A 15,354-nucleotide genomic window follows, 5' to 3' on the forward strand; every position below is an offset into this window, starting at 1 on the left:
CTCTTGGTGTGTTCTGAAAGCGATATCCGAAATGAAGTAGCCCACCCGTTCGACCACTGCTAGTGCGGTGTCAACCGTGCCTGCTATTTCACGGTGCCACACCCTCTACCACCCTCTGTATTGTTCTGCCTAAGTACAAGGTGCTCGTGATGAACAAGCAAGGAGTGTAGCCACGGGAACTTGCATCATGTTGCCTTGATGTGGCCCACGGTTCACTGACTGCAGACGCACCATTTCTGGGGTGGACATCAAAGGCCTTCAAAGGCCTATTCCTTCCATTGACCTTACTTCTCTAGTAATTAGCAGGGACAGAGTACGCGTGGAATGTGGACTAAAGCCTTCGCGCCTCGGAGTACCTTCGCTGTAACTAGTGGTCAGTCGAAATATACCACCGAGCACAATTCTACAACGCCCAATCGCTTAGTGAGAACATAAGCTTGCGAAAGTGCGAGCAGCTTCCCTTCTTGGGTGACAGGCACTGGGAGCTATTGCGCGATGGGCTATTGTGTATATCGGGAGGTCGCGACAATTACTGGCGGAATGAATATCGCGTGATACAATTCTATCACTCAGCGAGCTTCGCATGGGACAATACTGACAAAAGATGATATGCCTGGATAAAATAAGGTTACAGTTACAGAGTGCGAATCAACGACGGAAGCAAATCTAGAGAAAATGCGTCCATAATTATTGGATGGCGGAGGCGGCGGAGAACATGAGCGATGCAGCGGCCTCCGTGTGAGGACTAGATTATATGTCCCTTGGCCGCCTTAAAGCAGAGGAATATCTCAGTGGGCTTTTGATGACAAACGACGAATGGGTATTAGCCAGTAGAAGACGAAAAAAATGCAGAATACCCACCACTAGTTCTCTCTTCAATGGTGTAGCCTTTCGCAGCCAGAGTTCGAGTTCTCTGTCAGCTTTTAAGCGTGCCAATGAATGGCTTGAATGATGAGGGCCTGTGGGGAATGGAGATTCAAGAAGACTCGTCTAAAGCCCGAAATTGTGCCTATAGCTCGTTGGATAAAAATACCATCCTGAAGGGCAGATGCAATTGGTAGTGCTTGGACTGAGGTACAAACTTGTCGCTGTCACCTGGGTGGCCATATGCGGGACCGTGGCCAGTAATTATATTGATTGCCTTGTTTCCGGCAACGTTTGAATACGAAGAAGAGAGGTGTGGGCTTTGGTGGTGTCGATGTCACCTTGGGAGCGAAGGCTGGCAGGGAAGGGAGTTCGCCATCTATTGTCTGAGATTCTGTGTGGGTGGTTGCAACATATTTCCTCTCGAAACTTGCGTTTTGCCCAAAACTTGACTAAAAAATCGGCGCAGGCGTCCGGGTTACAAGATGGGCACAGTCCAGAGACCCAACGGAACGCCGGTCAAACCAAGCCAACCGTGGCGTTGCCTAAGGGATTGGCGGGTCGACTGGGGGATGGCAGGGAGGCCCGGTCATGAACGACTAGGCATCGGGTGCCCTCTGCAACCCAACGCAAGATCACGGCGAGGTCAAAATTAAGTAAGGGGTGAATTAATCATGGTTCGCCGTTGGCGTTGATGGACGGTTTGTGAGTTTCTGGCGTAGAGATGGAAAACCAATGCAGGCGGGATTGTCTCTGGCGGCGGTGGGCTTGACAACAACCTCGCCGTGTCCACGATAAGCAGTCGCCGAGATCCTTAGGTCGACCTATGATCTGCTAGGCCTCCGCCTAGCGCACTTGATGATGATGTCCTAAACAAGTATTGTGAGCGCCTAATTAACGGCCGTCTGCCACTCCCTTCTTGCGTTTCTCGAAATGTCACCTCAACGTATAGTTGTCAAGACAATCCACCTGCCTCCTTCAGATCCATCACTTCCTGCCCTCGCGCTCCAGGTAACACAATTGGTCGATTCGTATCTCGTATGGATAGGCGCGACAGGCGTTTCGTCTGATGACATCGATCAAGCACCCCAGCAAGGGAATCTCAGCAGAGATTGGGCGTGTGCTATGCCCCCACGCCTAAGGGGAAGCTATTCAAGCGACGTGCGTTGCGCTGAACGTGGAAACGGGCCTAAAAGCTGACATTTAGTGAACAGGCTGTACCGGCGACATCGCTGTATCGGTCTTCGAGCTCCGAGGTTGCATTGCCTATGGCGCAACGACTGGGTAAATCCTGTTGCGCCGCACCGCACTGATTGACGAGATTGACTGCGGTGGTGTTTTGTCGCGACAATAGCGAAAAGGTTCCGGAAGCAAATATTTTTATCGGTGGACGTGCCTCCAGCGATCTTATCGATGAGCCAAAGCCACAAGCTGTTGTTCGCCGTTGAGAAGGGCATTGTCGGCGCTCTAAAAGACATTGAAGGGGACGGCAGAGGTGATGGCAGTGCGAGTGCGAGCACTGGCTGAAGCGCTGGTGTCCATATAGTGCATAGTCTCAAAGGCTAGTATTTCTACACTGTAGCCAGAAGAGAAACAAAGAAAAATGTGGAGTTGTGTGGTGAGCTGAGAACCTGCAATGCTGCATTGGCAGAAGAAGTGCTGGATCGATGACAACCCTGAGCCCCTTACTTGGATACACGCAGCAGTTCTCCTGCCGTCATCAACCGTATCAATTCTCTCTGCGCTCGTCGCCCAGCACAGCCTTCTCGATACTCTCCAGAACGAAGGCGACGACGACGGCGACCGCGTGAGCAACATCGACCGCATCCTGAGGCACACTCCCAACTTCAGCCACATCAGTCGAAAACATGTCGGAACCTGAACTTGCATACATGACTGACTCCAACGAAAGCGCCTTCGACCTCCCTCGCTGGCAGACTCACCTCGACCCCGTCCCCTCCAGCATCCAGGCGCAACCATCGTATCACTACGCACAACCGCCACCGCCGCCACCCCAGTCCATGACTGCGGGCCCGGCTCAGCGTCTTCCACCGATACAACATCAAGCATCAGCTGGTGCTGTAAGGCAACAGCCTCGAATTTCTCAGCTTTTAGAGCAGGATCAGCAGCTGGGGGTCAATAGTCCTTCATATCTTTCCCCGACTCAGTCCCAGCTTTCTCGCAGCGCGTCGCTTGGTGGAGGCCCAGGTAATTCGGCATCTGCTTCAAGGGGAGGCAGGCGGCACCATCAATTAGAGGATTTGGAAGGCGCTTTTCACGGTGGCACTCAGACCCCATCAAGGCAGCTTTCACAACCTGGTCCAAATTCGCTTTATTCGTCAAGCGTTGGATATCAGCCGCAATCACTAGCGGGCACCAATCCACCGCCAAATCCTCCCACATCAATGTCTGCGGACACCTACTCGGACATGTACTACACCAACCCGAACGAGCAGCCTCCCAAGAGAGCTGCAACTACCCACGACTCCAGTACTTCTTCACGAGGCGGCCGTTCTCCCTTGCGAAGCACTAACCAGTCAGGGCCCAACGCACTGCTCGATCCCTACTCACCTCAGCAGTATTCACCGTCCAACAGCGCTTCGTACACTACATACGCAAGTCCCCCGGACCAGCGCAACAGCCAGCCCACGGTGTATCACGCTCGCAATCAATCACAGGTCAAGACGGAGCCAAGCGATCCTTCTTTCTCTCCCCGGACGCCAATGCACGCCACGACGGCGTTTCCACCATCTGCGTATTCGATGGAATCAGGCAGCCCCCACCCCTCATCTCAAAGCCAATCGCATCTCAACACACACACGCCTGCCCGTCCTACGTCTATCTCTAACCCGGGGACACCGATGTCTGCCTACCATCCGTCCTCTTCGCCGTACTACCAAGACCAGGCCATGGCCGTTGATGCCCCGTCGCAGAGGCGGCGTGTCGGCCTCCGTAGGATACGGGACGCCCGTGAGCTTCAACCGCGTGTTGATGTACAACCTGTTGGGCGGAGAATGGGGAGCGACGGTACATATCTTTCGGTGAGTTTTGCCCGATTTAGGGCCAAACTTTCTTAATGATCATTCCCCGCCAGCCCTTGAGGCTTTTGACCACACATATCGTGGATACATATCGTATTTGCAACCCACAATTCCGATACGAGTCTACGCACAATCCACGCCGGGTCCTGACGAAGCCCAGCAAGCCGGTGCATAACGAAGGCTACGATAACGAAGATTACGACTACATCTTATATGTGAACGACTGCTTGGGCTCGGATGATGGCCATAAGTATGTGCTGTTTTTCATTCAAACTCACACCGCGTTGATGGAGTCAGTAGGTACCTGATACTCGACATCCTCGGACAAGGGACCTTTGGGCAGGTCGTGAAGTGCCAGAACATGAAGACTCATGAAATTGTCGCGGTGAAAGTCGTGAAAAACAAGCCCGCGTACTTCAACCAAAGTATGATGGAAGTTACCATTTTGGAGCTCGTGCGTGCTACCTTTCAACTACCTCCTTACGCGACTGAACATTTACCAGCTCAACAAACAATGCGACCCCAACGATGAGCATCACATCTTGCGCTTGCGTGACTCATTCATCCACCGAAGCCACTTGTGTCTCGTCTTTGAGCTACTGTCATCCAACTTGTACGAACTCATCAAGCAAAACCAGTTCCAAGGCCTCAGCACGCAGCTAGTCAAGGTCTTCATGGCCCAGCTTCTTGACGCGCTTACAGTCCTCAAAGAGGCTCGTCTGATCCACTGTGACTTGAAACCAGAGAATATATTGCTGAAGTCGTGAGTAATAAAACCGACATTGCCCGTTCACCGTGTTTACCAGGGTCCCCGGTAGTTTGCAATCTCCAGAAATAAAAATAATCGACTTTGGCTCGGCTTGCCACGAACGCCAAACGATTTACACCTATATCCAGTCGCGGTTTTACCGTTCTCCGGAGGTGCTGTTAGGGATGTCATATACGGCGTCCATCGACATGTGGTCTTTAGGTTGCATTGCTGTTGAGTTATTCCTGGGGTTGCCGCTGTTCCCCGGTACAAGCGAGTATAACCAGCTAACGCGAATCGTTGAGATGCTCGGGTACGTAACCCGTTAAGCGAACAATCTTCATGGCTGACGGAATGCTTACTAGAATGCCACCGCTGAGCATGTTGAATACTGGGAAGCAAACCAACCAGTTCTTCGACTCGTTTGAGGCTTGGAACGCCCACAATAACCAAAACGAGAAAAAGTACCGTCTGAAGACCATTGAACAGTACTCCCGGGAGCACAATACAAACGAGCAACCGGGAAAGCAGTATTTCAAGGCGACCACGCTTCCTGATATCATCAACACCGCTCCGATGCCCACATTCAAATCATCTTCGAGACAGGGACACGAAATGGAGAAAGGTCAGATTAAACCTCTGCACTCCGAACACGTCTTATCTAACAGAAATGCAGAATTGAACAACAGGGCTTCCTTCATTGATTTCTGCCAGGGGCTCCTGAATCTCAACCCTGTTACGAGATGGACCCCCCAACAAGCACGGCAACATCCCTTCATTACGGGCGAAAAATGGGCTAAGCCTTTCGTAGTACGTGCTGATTTATTATCTCCTCCGTTTGTTCTCATAATTCCTAAGCCGGATGGTGGGCATGCCGTTGTACAATCCATGCCTAGTGGCGCACCGGACCCGAAGCGCCCGTATGGTGGACTGGTGCCGTCCCAACCTAAGGGAACGCGTGCATACCAAGATGCCGCATCTTACAATCAGCATCTTGCACAGCACCAGGTTTACACGGCGCAGGCTCAGGCCGCTTCTCAGGCCGCGAGTTCTTATCGTAATCCGTACATCAACCCACAAACCTCCCAACCGGCGCAGTCCTACGTTCCTTCTCAAGATACCAATAGCCAGAGTTACCAACAGCATTCACAATACCCCAACCAATCATCCCATCGTGCCTTGGCGCACCAAAACTCGACCGGCCAATTGACGTCTAGCAACACCGTGCCCCAATATCCCCCACATCCCAACAATCCTGCGTCCATTAGTGCTGCTACCCACTTGAACCCCAATGTACGGACAAATTCCCAATACCCCAATTCACGGGCACGGGCTAACACGATCAACCAGATGGACTCGATCCCTCCGGCCCTCGCTCGCCTCCAGCACATGAACCAGGACGTTATAGCCGGACGGAACGCGCTTACCCCGGTCCTGAACAGAGATGATGCCATGCGGGAATGGGAGAGAAGGCAGACGGGCAAACCGGCTGCTGCTCAGCCGTACCCCCAGCTCGAATATCTGCAGCAGCAGGCGGAATTGGCTGCCGCGTCTGGGATGGCTGGATGGACGCCTTCGGCTGCGAACCGTTACGTTGCTCCGCCGTCCAAGCTATCGCACTCGTACCATCCGACAATCGTTGTTGACGATGATCGTCGGGACGTCGTGATGTCGAACGTTCGGTCAGCTGCACGCACTGACAATCCCAATGTGATGTACAGCGGGGGTGGCGTGATATCGAGTCCCCCTCAGGCATATTCGAGCAACGCAATGACTTCTGGAAACCGGTATCCTGCGAACTACCCTCCATCTCAGCCTCAAACAACGGTGCCTTTCGACGATCGTCGACCGGATATTGGGAATATTTACATGCCTATGCAGCCTGATCAATACCAGTCATACAACAACGCTTCAACGTCTGGCGTTGCTTCTCGACATGTTGCGCCTCCCCAGCAAGCTGTACCTCCATCGTTCTACGGTGCAGGGGTTGTGCCGTCAGGAACCAACCAGCCACAGCGCAATCCGTTCTCGGTCGCTGATGCCAATCAACAACCTATGTCAGCAGGGAAAGACAACCGACGGAGCAATGGCATGGACTCGTGGCCTAGATAAATCTATGTCCCCCCACAAATACCTTCTCCCAAGGTTGAGGTTCCTTTTTTTGTCTCTCACTCATTCACGGTCTTCCATCCTCACTGCCGAAGGAACCAATGCGTTGTCCTCATCCTGCAATTGCAATGCACATCTTCTGTTTTTAAACGATTCATGTATAATCCACGCTGGCTGTGTTCAACATTCCGCATTAGTTGGCGGCATACTATTTACAATGGGTATCAAGTCAACTTCGCTCCAGGAAATGCAGGCGATTCATTTGTGATAAGATAAACACAGGTACATTGTTGCAGGGGGCTGTCTATTGGGCGATTCTAGTACGTTAGCTGGTCAAACAGCTCCTCGGCTTCCCATGCGCCTGCCCAGTATTTGACCTGACAACGCATACCAAGCTTGTCACCTTCGTTAGCAATACGCTTTTCTAGCCCACGGAATTTCCTGCAGAAGATGAAATCTTGGCTACAATCCACGGATGAGATTCTATTGGCTACGGTGAGTGCGGGTACTACTGACCTTCTCAAACGGAGTACAGGGCAGAAATCATTAGTGCCATCTCCGACGTAGATAACTCGGTCGAAGTCTGGAGCATGTCTTTCGAGAAACGCTGTCAATTCTTCTCCTGTTGTCGGACTTCAGGGGCAGGACTGGGAGAATGAAATTGGACCTCTGACCTTTACACATGTTGGGGCTACATCCAACGGTACAACTGTGTTGAGGACCATCTGGGTCTACTCTACGACGAAGTGACAAGAGTCCAGATGGTTCGAATTCAGCGGGGTTGGTGATGATCTCTTCAAATAAATCATCTAGACCTTTGTCCTATTCAAAGTACACTAAGTTTAATGGCCGAGGGCTGTAACGACCATAGCTTACCTTGAGGATGGTGGAGATAAAGACAGAATTGGCATTAGATAAACAGAAGAAGGTTGTTTGACCTTCTGTCTTCATCTTCTTTACAGCGCGAACCATGGCCGGATGCTATGGAGATAAAGGTTGGTTAGCTTCGCAGTGGGTTTCCGTGGGGTAGTCCTCACGAAGGGCATTATCCTCAGTGCGTTCTCGATTTCCGCTCTCGATACGCCTCGACCATGAATTTCACGAAGGGATTGAGCTCTTGACCGATGTTACAATGGATCTCTGTGGGACGATTTGCTTCCTTACACGAGATCGGTCCATTGGATCTCTTCCTTCAACGTCTTCATCTTTCTACGAATATCCGGACCCAATACCTCGAAGATCCAGCGGTCGGTGTCCTGGTCCGCCATCGACCTGTATAGTATTTACTTTGAGGTGACTAAAAGAGCAAGTGGGTCCCCACCAGTCAAAGTCGAAAACTACGAGCTGCCTCGCAACACTGGGGGCGGACATAGTAAATTTGTCGAGGTATGAACAGGACGCGGTCCGCAAGATCACCGCAGATTAGATACGGAGTACGGGCGTCTAGCATCCATTCTCTCACGGTTTATGTAAGAAGACCAAGTTGGTGAGGTAACGGAGACGCTCTGAAGCTTGAATGCAGACGACCATATGTACCGCAAAGGCATCCTACAAAAAAGCTCCCGGTCTGCTCGAACTCACTAACACCCATCTCCAATGGACTCAGGATGGGAAGAAGACTCCAGCGGTACGCGTCCCCCATGCTGAGGCTTTCTGTAAGTTACAGGTCGCTTGTATGCGCCTTTCTGGCTTATATTTTCATGTAGCGCTATTCTGCAGCAAGGACGGCGCGCCGCAGGTTAGGCTGAAGATTGGGCTCGTAGGCGATGATGCGGGGCATAACTTTACATTCACCTCACCGCAACCAACTTCGATAACTGAACGCGAGAAATTCAAGAAGGAGATGACTATGATCATAAGCCGGAACCGAAGCGCGTCAGAGTTGGCCCCCAAGCTGGCTTTACCTACACCTCCCCCTGCCGCACCCGTATCAGTGCCAACACCTACTGCTTCTGACCCGAAGTCGCTGCCTGCTCGAATCGCAACCCATCGCGCAGCTTCGGTTGCAAGCGAACGTAGAGCGGCGACACCAGTCTTGACGGGGATTGATCCAGTCAGCGATTTTCGTCTTCGTAAGAAGGTCCTAGTTAGCGACCCGGAGCTGGCTGCCTTGCATCGTGAGCTCGTAATAAGCGGCCAAATAAGCGAGGCTGAATTCTGGGACGGACGCGAGGTTCGTGTATTCCTATATATAATACACTCGAGGATGAATAACACGGGCGTTTAGCATCTCCTCCTCGCACAAGCTGCATTCGAGAATCAGAAGAAGGGTAAATCCGGCCAACTGGTAGATCCTCGACCAGAAACAGTTGAGGGCGGCGAAATCAAAATTCGTATCACCCCGCAGTTGGTGCACGACATATTTGACGAATATCCTGTCGTAGCTAAGGCATATAACGATAACGTGCCAAGTAAAGTAAGGCCTTCATGGGCATCCCTTGTCTTCGTGGTAGAGCAGTTCGTTGAAATATCCAACAAAGTTATCCGAGGAAGAGTTCTGGAAGCGGTATTTCCAATCAAAGTTGTTCAATGCCCACCGAGCTTCTATACGTTCGTCTGCCACGCAACACGTAGTTCGGGAGGATCCAATATTCGACAAGTATTTGGAGAAGGAAGACGATGGTAAGGCGTGGCGTTTCGGTGTCAAGCTGTCTAGTAATCGACATATCCAGGCCTCGAACCGCGACGCCAGGTGACGGGGGATATTGATATCTTCGTGAATCTTGGAGCCACACTAGAGGATCACGGACAGGTATACCGTTCTGCTCAGCCTATTCGTTCTAACTGAAGCTGTTCTTCTCCAGACTGGTAATGATAAAGATGTGACGATGCAAGCTGGCCGACAAAGGGGAGCGTTGCCGTTGATCAGGAAATTCAATGAACATTCTGAGAAGCTATTGAACTCTGCTCTGTAAGGCCAACATCTAGGAGTCGGGTGCGCTTACACCATTGTGCTTACAGCGGGGAAAATTCGTCGAAGCGACGGAGAGTCGACATGAAGGAAGTGGGTATATGCGCTTGTTCAGCTGTTCTCATGCTGACCCACCGTCCACAATAGTACGAGTATTCTCAGGTTGACCTAGATGATCTCCACGACCCCGAGGCTTCGAATGGAATCGTCCTCGAGATGCAGGATCGGCAAAGGTATTTCGAGGGTAGAACGAACGCCCCCGAAGAGACAGTGGAGAAGGTATTCCTTTTGTCTATTTCGCATTAGGAAGCCTTCGTGCTCATGATGCTTCGCGGTAGCTGGACTTGAAGTCGATGATCTTGGAATCGAAGGCCAACTTGTTCAATTGGGAATCCAAGTTGAATCAGGTCAGCTGGCCATTCATTTAATCTCAGAGCCTGCCTGTCCCAATACGTCGCACTTCAGCTCAAAATCGAGAGAAAATCTGGGGATGCGGCGCTTTTATCCATGACACAGAACGTCGCCGCGCGTTTAGACGTTCGAACTAAGAAAAGTAAGCTCATCAGGGTTCCCACTCTTGTGAATACATCCTTTACACTACTATCGCATAGACGATATACCCGAGGGGCTGTTTAGGCAAATGACCACTTGCCAGACGGCAGCGAACGAGTTCTTACGGCAGTACTGGTTGTCTACATATCCTCCCCCGACGGATGTTCAGACGGTGGTTGCCGCGACCCCCGCACAGCGTGCGGCCAAGGCCGCAAAAATGATCGGATACCTCAGTCGAACTCGGGAAAAAGTTGATGCCATTATAAGAACAGCCCAAGCTGCGGGGTTCGACCCCAACCGAATTGAAGTGGTGGGCAGCACTTTTTATTCGCTCCACAAACCTTAGAATCATTGACTGGTTTATCTCCCAGGCCATGAAACCTCTCCTTGATTCCGTCAATTGGGCTCTCACTTCGTATCAAAACAGAACCAACTCTCGTGTTTGAGTTGGATCGAAACCACATTCCCGTTCGTTACCTCCATCTCGCCTCGATTATCATAAAGAGCCGCATTATTACCAACATATACTGTCCAACCATAGTAATCGAATAATTTAACATAACATGCATAAAAAACCATGCTTCTATGAACCATATGGACTTACTTGTTTCTGCAGGTGTGTGCCTGAGGAAGTCGTGCATTCGTAAGTCGTGAACATAACCAGCAGGTGCAGGGCGATCGCATAACATATAAAGAAAGTCCTTGCTCGTCTGTTCCCAAGGATAGCGCGGGTTAACACGAGGACTCCTCTTTCTATTGGATTGAGGTTCTGATACGCTCTTGTCGCTTCCTAGACAAAGATAAAATTCGTCAGCGGCATGAAAAAATACCTCGATAAGCCGCATGACAACGAACCCTCCCTCTGAATGCCTCAAATGGGTTCATAGCTTCTTCGTATCTTGCCCTATATTTGCCCATATCGTCCAGACCAGTGCCCGAACCAGCGGGTGCGGGCAGCGGGTCCAGTTGGGACGTGGGTGGCCGCGAACCTGCCTCTTCGCGATAACTCTGCATGTATCGAACCTTCTCATACAGCTTCAGATTATCTGCCTGGAGGTTCTTGATCTCGGAACGGAGTTCGGAAATCACTTGGAACTGCTTGCGTAGTTCCTGCAATCGGCAAACCCCCAAAGTCAATTCGATGTGTTGGTGCGCGTGGAGGAGGAAGAGGATGTGTGGATGTCATGGGAAGATAGAGATGAGTGAATCAAGCGGTTGAGTAGGCCGCGGTGTCTCGTACCTCTTCTAACTCGGCATTTCTTTGTCGGAAGCGGTCCCTCTGACTGGTAACAATTGGCAATATTGAGGTATCAGCGGAGGAAGTGAAAGGTATGGACGTTGACTGCGCGGGAGGTTGCTGGAACGAAACACGCTGCATTAGTAAACGAGGCTCGGATTTTGGGAGCTAGTAACGGCTACAATATTCGCCATAACTCACAGAAGTCTTTTTGGTGCCTAGTCCTAGTTCTGCGAGAACGTCGGCACCGTCGGTAGGTGGGCTGTCAGCAGGTTTACCCCCATGCTGGTTCATGGACAGAAGATCATTTTCCAGCCGTTCGTTGAGGGCTTTCTGACTGATAAGCTCAGAAGACGCTTCCATCAGCCGCTGCTCTGATGTATTGTATGATTCCTCCAATTCTGTATAGAGGATCTAGGTGTCGTTTAGAACAGGTACGCAAGAGCTTCGCGGAGAAACTTAGGTAGTAAATGAAATGTGTGCACTCACCCTCAACCTCGTGAGCTCGCCTAGAATGCGCTTGTTTTTGGCGGCGAGGAGTGCTTCGAGCGAGTTCCCTTGCTCTGCATTGGCTTTGTCGGCGTTGGGGTTTGGTAGCTGAACAGCGGAGTGAGAATTGGAGCGAGCGTGGCCGTTCGGTTGGGGCGACTCCTGGTCGTTCTCTTCGTCGATGTCGTCAAAGCCTCCGAATTCTACAAACTAGGAGACCACATGTGTTATGCTATGTTAAGATTGGGGTGGATTGATAGAAACCGCTGACCTTCATGATCTCTAGCTCTCGCTTGATTTCGTCATAGTCAGCATATTGCTTGAGGCGCAATTTTAGCTGTTCTATTTCAGAGCTCTATCGCAACACCATAACATATGGTTAGCAAACCCATAACTATCAGTGCAGAGGAACGGTCAAACCTTCCGTTGAATCTCTTTAGTAGCCTCTTCGAGCTTCTTAGAAGAAGCAAGGTCTGCATCCGCTTGTTGGGACTTCTGGGTCTCCATAGCCCTTGACAAGCGTTCCAGCTCAACTTCGAGTTGAGCTACTTGGGTTTCAAGGGCTCGAGTACTGTAAATAAGTAGGTAAATATAAACAGTAGGTTATGTAGATGAACAACTTCGTACTGATTGTTCGTGTCATTACCGCTCCTTATAGACTCGATCTCGGCGCGAAGAATTTCCTATAGGATGTGTTATGAGACCGCAGGTCACAACTAGACTTAGACCTACATTTCTTCGTTCCACCGTCGCCACTCTACTGTTAGCGCGCTCGAGATCAGCAGCGACCATGTCCATCTCGGTCAACTTCGCTACAACTTCCTGGTCTAGTGGGAGGATGTGGTTGTCAGGCTATATGCGCTTTTACATGGATAGTAAATCGAACCTTGACGTTGAGTCTGATCAATGAGCTTGGCCTGATTTGATTCATGAGAGGTTCGTAAGTCGCGGAGCTGGTTCTTGGCTAGAGCAACCTGCCGTTGCAGGTCTTGCTCACTAACACAGTATTATAAGGAAATCAATTCCTTCAACAGACTATATGTGTCTCGTACCGCTCTTGGTAGTTTCGGAGCCGTTCATCGTACGTGGCGTTGAGTTCGTTCTCTTTTTGTACAATTTTCTCTTGAATCATTTCCTCCATCTGCCATAATTTATCATAATTTAATGTGGTTGGTACGTTGCCGCAGTAGTTCGCGACATTACTTGCCTTCTGCTCGAGTTGTTCAGCCCTCGCTTCAGCTTTCTTCTTCGCTGATTCCAGCGGCGAAGAGTCAGCGACACGTTTCTTGAGTTCGGCGTTCTCCTCCCGTAGACGTTGCAGCTCAAGCTCTTGTTCACGCGCTTCAGCAATGCGGACGGTTTGATCCTGCAATATATGCACTCAATAACTCGCGCGCCGGACATTTTGAGCAGTGTGCGTACAACAGCGGCCTCCAGCAGTGGATATGGATCCGGTGCCTCGGCAAGTAGTTTGTAGACGTTCAAGAATGCGTTCTCGGAAGACTTGCATCGCTTCGTGAGGCTGTCAATCTCCGTCTGGTATGCTGTATGCCCTCTGTAAGTACTAAGCATCTACGAGGAGAGATTCGCTGCTCACCCTTCAGAAGACCCTTGAACGCATTCGTCTTCTCGCTGTCCGGCAGTTTCTTGAACTCTACAACACGTTGGACATCATTTCGAACATAACAGGGTTTCTACGCGTACCTTTTGTCTTGTCAGCCAGGGCCTTTCTCCCTACCACACTCTCCTTCTGCTGGTCGACGAGCTCAACCCCCTGGGCATCGAGTGTCTTCTGTAGCTCGGAGAGGCTTATATCTGACGTTTACGCGAACCCAGTCAGCCGTCGTCGAGAAGGAGCAGTTGCGCGCTCGGTACTTACACTTCCAAGTCTCCAAGGCCCCGGAGAAGTTCTGTTCAGCCATGAGTGTGTGCGAACGAAGGCAACGTAGCGGGTATGGGTATAGTAGTCGTAATGAGTGGGGGTGCACACGTGACCTCCCCTCCGTGTCTTGACCATGAACATCACCCGCACATTGCGCGGTCCCGTTCAAGGTGCCCTCCGCGCACGCTTCTACGCTACCACAACCAGACAATTCATCCCTCCGGCGCAGCTAGACGACATCCAGCCGTCTTTCAAGCGTTCTGCGCGTCCCTCACAGCAGCTGGACTCGGCAGAGGAAGAGGATCCTCGAACGCGAAGCCTCAACGCTCCTTCATCCCCAAGCTTTTACACTGCACGGCCAGCCTACTACGACCAAGTGGAACAGATTGAGACCGCCATAAAACATGCCCGACAAGCTTTGAAAACCCTCCAGCTTCTCCCCCTTCCCGAGTTTGCTCGAGCCAGTTTACCCCCGCTTCAGCCCGTATGGAAGGACAAGGACGAGATGTCGACCGTTTTCGAGAACAAAATGACCACTTCGCGGTACCGGAAGGTCCTGACGCTGCTCAATCAGCTCAATGACTACCACCGTATAGCGAAGACAGCTGGTTGCGAGCAGCTTGCAGAGGGTATCTCTCATGTGGTGGAATTTTTCGAGAGGGGAAATAAAGACGCGGTCTTGGCCCGAGGGAAGAGAAAGGCGGTCTCATTGGACCAACACGGCCGATCCTATACTTTCGGTAAAAGAAAAACCAGCGCTGCGCGGGTATGGATGATCCCAGTCCAACCGGGTGCACAGGGCATCACCCCTGCTGTTCCCAAAAGCGCACTAGAGGCCGAGTCTGTGGAAGAGTTGCTGGGTCTCAAGACGGATGAGAAGACCTCAAGTCCTAAGTCCGAGCCGCCCGCCAGTGTCGATGTCACGCCTTCGACCATCCTCGTCAACAACATTCCCCTCGCAGAGTATTTCCACCTTCCGGCTGATCGCGAACGGGTTGTCAGGCCGTTCAAGGTCGCTGGCGTCCTTGGGGCTTATAACGTCTTCGTGCTTGCCCGAGGAGGAGGAACCACTGGCCAGTCTGGTGCGATAGCCCACGGCATCGCCAAGGGCCTCGTCGTTCACGAACCCGATCTGGATACCGTCTTACGACGATGTACGTTTTTTACTCGCTTGACATTCCTCATGATTCTAACTACCTGGATAGCCAAACTGCTGAGACGTGATCCTCGTATGGTTGAGAGGAAGAAGACTGGTATGGCCAAAGCGAGAAAGAGGGTGAGTTATCTAGCAAACTCAGCTGAATGCCAACTCAATCCGCTTCGTAGTATACCTGGGTTAAACGTTAGTCGTACGGGGTGTCGTGGCCTAGCATTGATCATATATCCACTTCGCCTTCATTTAAGTATTGGATATAAGTTCTGCGATCCTTCCTTAAGAGTGCTTAGATCCATCGCAAGTCTCGAAGCAGCAGGGGATTAATACGAGTCACATCTACGAATATATTACAGATATAATTAAGG

At 51.2% G+C, this 15,354-nt stretch overlaps 6 protein-coding genes across 6 annotated transcripts; 4 read left to right on the plus strand and 2 right to left on the minus strand.

Moving 5' to 3' along the window:
• Positions 1 to 1,797: 1,797 nt before the first annotated feature.
• PC9H_007444 (uncharacterized protein) lies at positions 1,798 to 2,391 on the plus strand (the record flags this gene model as incomplete). Its single annotated transcript, XM_036776975.1, has 3 exons — positions 1,798 to 2,025; positions 2,079 to 2,148; positions 2,219 to 2,391. The coding sequence occupies 3 exons, from the start codon at positions 1,798 to 1,800 to the stop codon at positions 2,389 to 2,391; spliced, it is 471 nt and encodes a 156-aa protein (XP_036630595.1).
• Positions 2,392 to 2,732: 341 nt separating this feature from the next.
• On the plus strand, positions 2,733 to 6,765 carry YAK1 (dual specificity protein kinase yak1; the record flags this gene model as incomplete). The annotated part of the gene is made up of 7 exons (XM_036776976.1): positions 2,733 to 3,905; positions 3,959 to 4,155; positions 4,206 to 4,359; positions 4,409 to 4,668; positions 4,724 to 4,966; positions 5,019 to 5,278; positions 5,330 to 6,765. The coding sequence occupies 7 exons, from the start codon at positions 2,733 to 2,735 to the stop codon at positions 6,763 to 6,765; spliced, it is 3,723 nt and encodes a 1,240-aa protein (XP_036630596.1).
• A 314-nt stretch (positions 6,766 to 7,079) lies between these two features.
• Positions 7,080 to 8,133, minus strand: PC9H_007446 (uncharacterized protein; the record flags this gene model as incomplete). The annotated part of the gene is made up of 7 exons (XM_036776977.1): positions 7,080 to 7,224; positions 7,279 to 7,384; positions 7,437 to 7,584; positions 7,639 to 7,743; positions 7,800 to 7,878; positions 7,927 to 8,034; positions 8,084 to 8,133. 7 exons carry the CDS (start codon positions 8,131 to 8,133, stop codon positions 7,080 to 7,082), a joined length of 741 nt encoding a protein of 246 aa, XP_036630597.1.
• A 145-nt stretch (positions 8,134 to 8,278) lies between these two features.
• Positions 8,279 to 10,671, plus strand: TFB1 (RNA polymerase II transcription factor B subunit 1; the record flags this gene model as incomplete). Its single annotated transcript, XM_036776978.1, has 12 exons — positions 8,279 to 8,417; positions 8,469 to 8,935; positions 8,990 to 9,178; positions 9,243 to 9,384; positions 9,435 to 9,514; positions 9,567 to 9,673; positions 9,724 to 9,766; positions 9,821 to 9,952; positions 10,012 to 10,080; positions 10,139 to 10,226; positions 10,285 to 10,535; positions 10,597 to 10,671. The coding sequence occupies 12 exons, from the start codon at positions 8,279 to 8,281 to the stop codon at positions 10,669 to 10,671; spliced, it is 1,782 nt and encodes a 593-aa protein (XP_036630598.1).
• A 137-nt stretch (positions 10,672 to 10,808) lies between these two features.
• Positions 10,809 to 13,873, minus strand: PC9H_007448 (uncharacterized protein; the record flags this gene model as incomplete). Its single annotated transcript, XM_036776979.1, has 15 exons — positions 10,809 to 11,015; positions 11,081 to 11,335; positions 11,466 to 11,582; positions 11,664 to 11,876; positions 11,952 to 12,161; positions 12,223 to 12,306; positions 12,372 to 12,522; positions 12,579 to 12,634; positions 12,684 to 12,778; positions 12,838 to 12,947; positions 13,004 to 13,317; positions 13,374 to 13,495; positions 13,549 to 13,605; positions 13,656 to 13,766; positions 13,831 to 13,873. The coding sequence occupies 15 exons, from the start codon at positions 13,871 to 13,873 to the stop codon at positions 10,809 to 10,811; spliced, it is 2,145 nt and encodes a 714-aa protein (XP_036630599.1).
• Positions 13,874 to 13,966: 93 nt separating this feature from the next.
• MRPS9 (37S ribosomal protein S9, mitochondrial) lies at positions 13,967 to 15,180 on the plus strand (the record flags this gene model as incomplete). Its single annotated transcript, XM_036776980.1, has 3 exons — positions 13,967 to 14,987; positions 15,039 to 15,109; positions 15,160 to 15,180. The coding sequence occupies 3 exons, from the start codon at positions 13,967 to 13,969 to the stop codon at positions 15,178 to 15,180; spliced, it is 1,113 nt and encodes a 370-aa protein (XP_036630600.1).
• Positions 15,181 to 15,354: the final 174 nt, after the last annotated feature.

This window comes from Pleurotus ostreatus (assembly GCF_014466165.1).
Source record: "Pleurotus ostreatus strain PC9 chromosome Unknown scaffold_5, whole genome shotgun sequence".
Taxonomy (NCBI): domain Eukaryota; kingdom Fungi; phylum Basidiomycota; class Agaricomycetes; order Agaricales; family Pleurotaceae; genus Pleurotus; species Pleurotus ostreatus.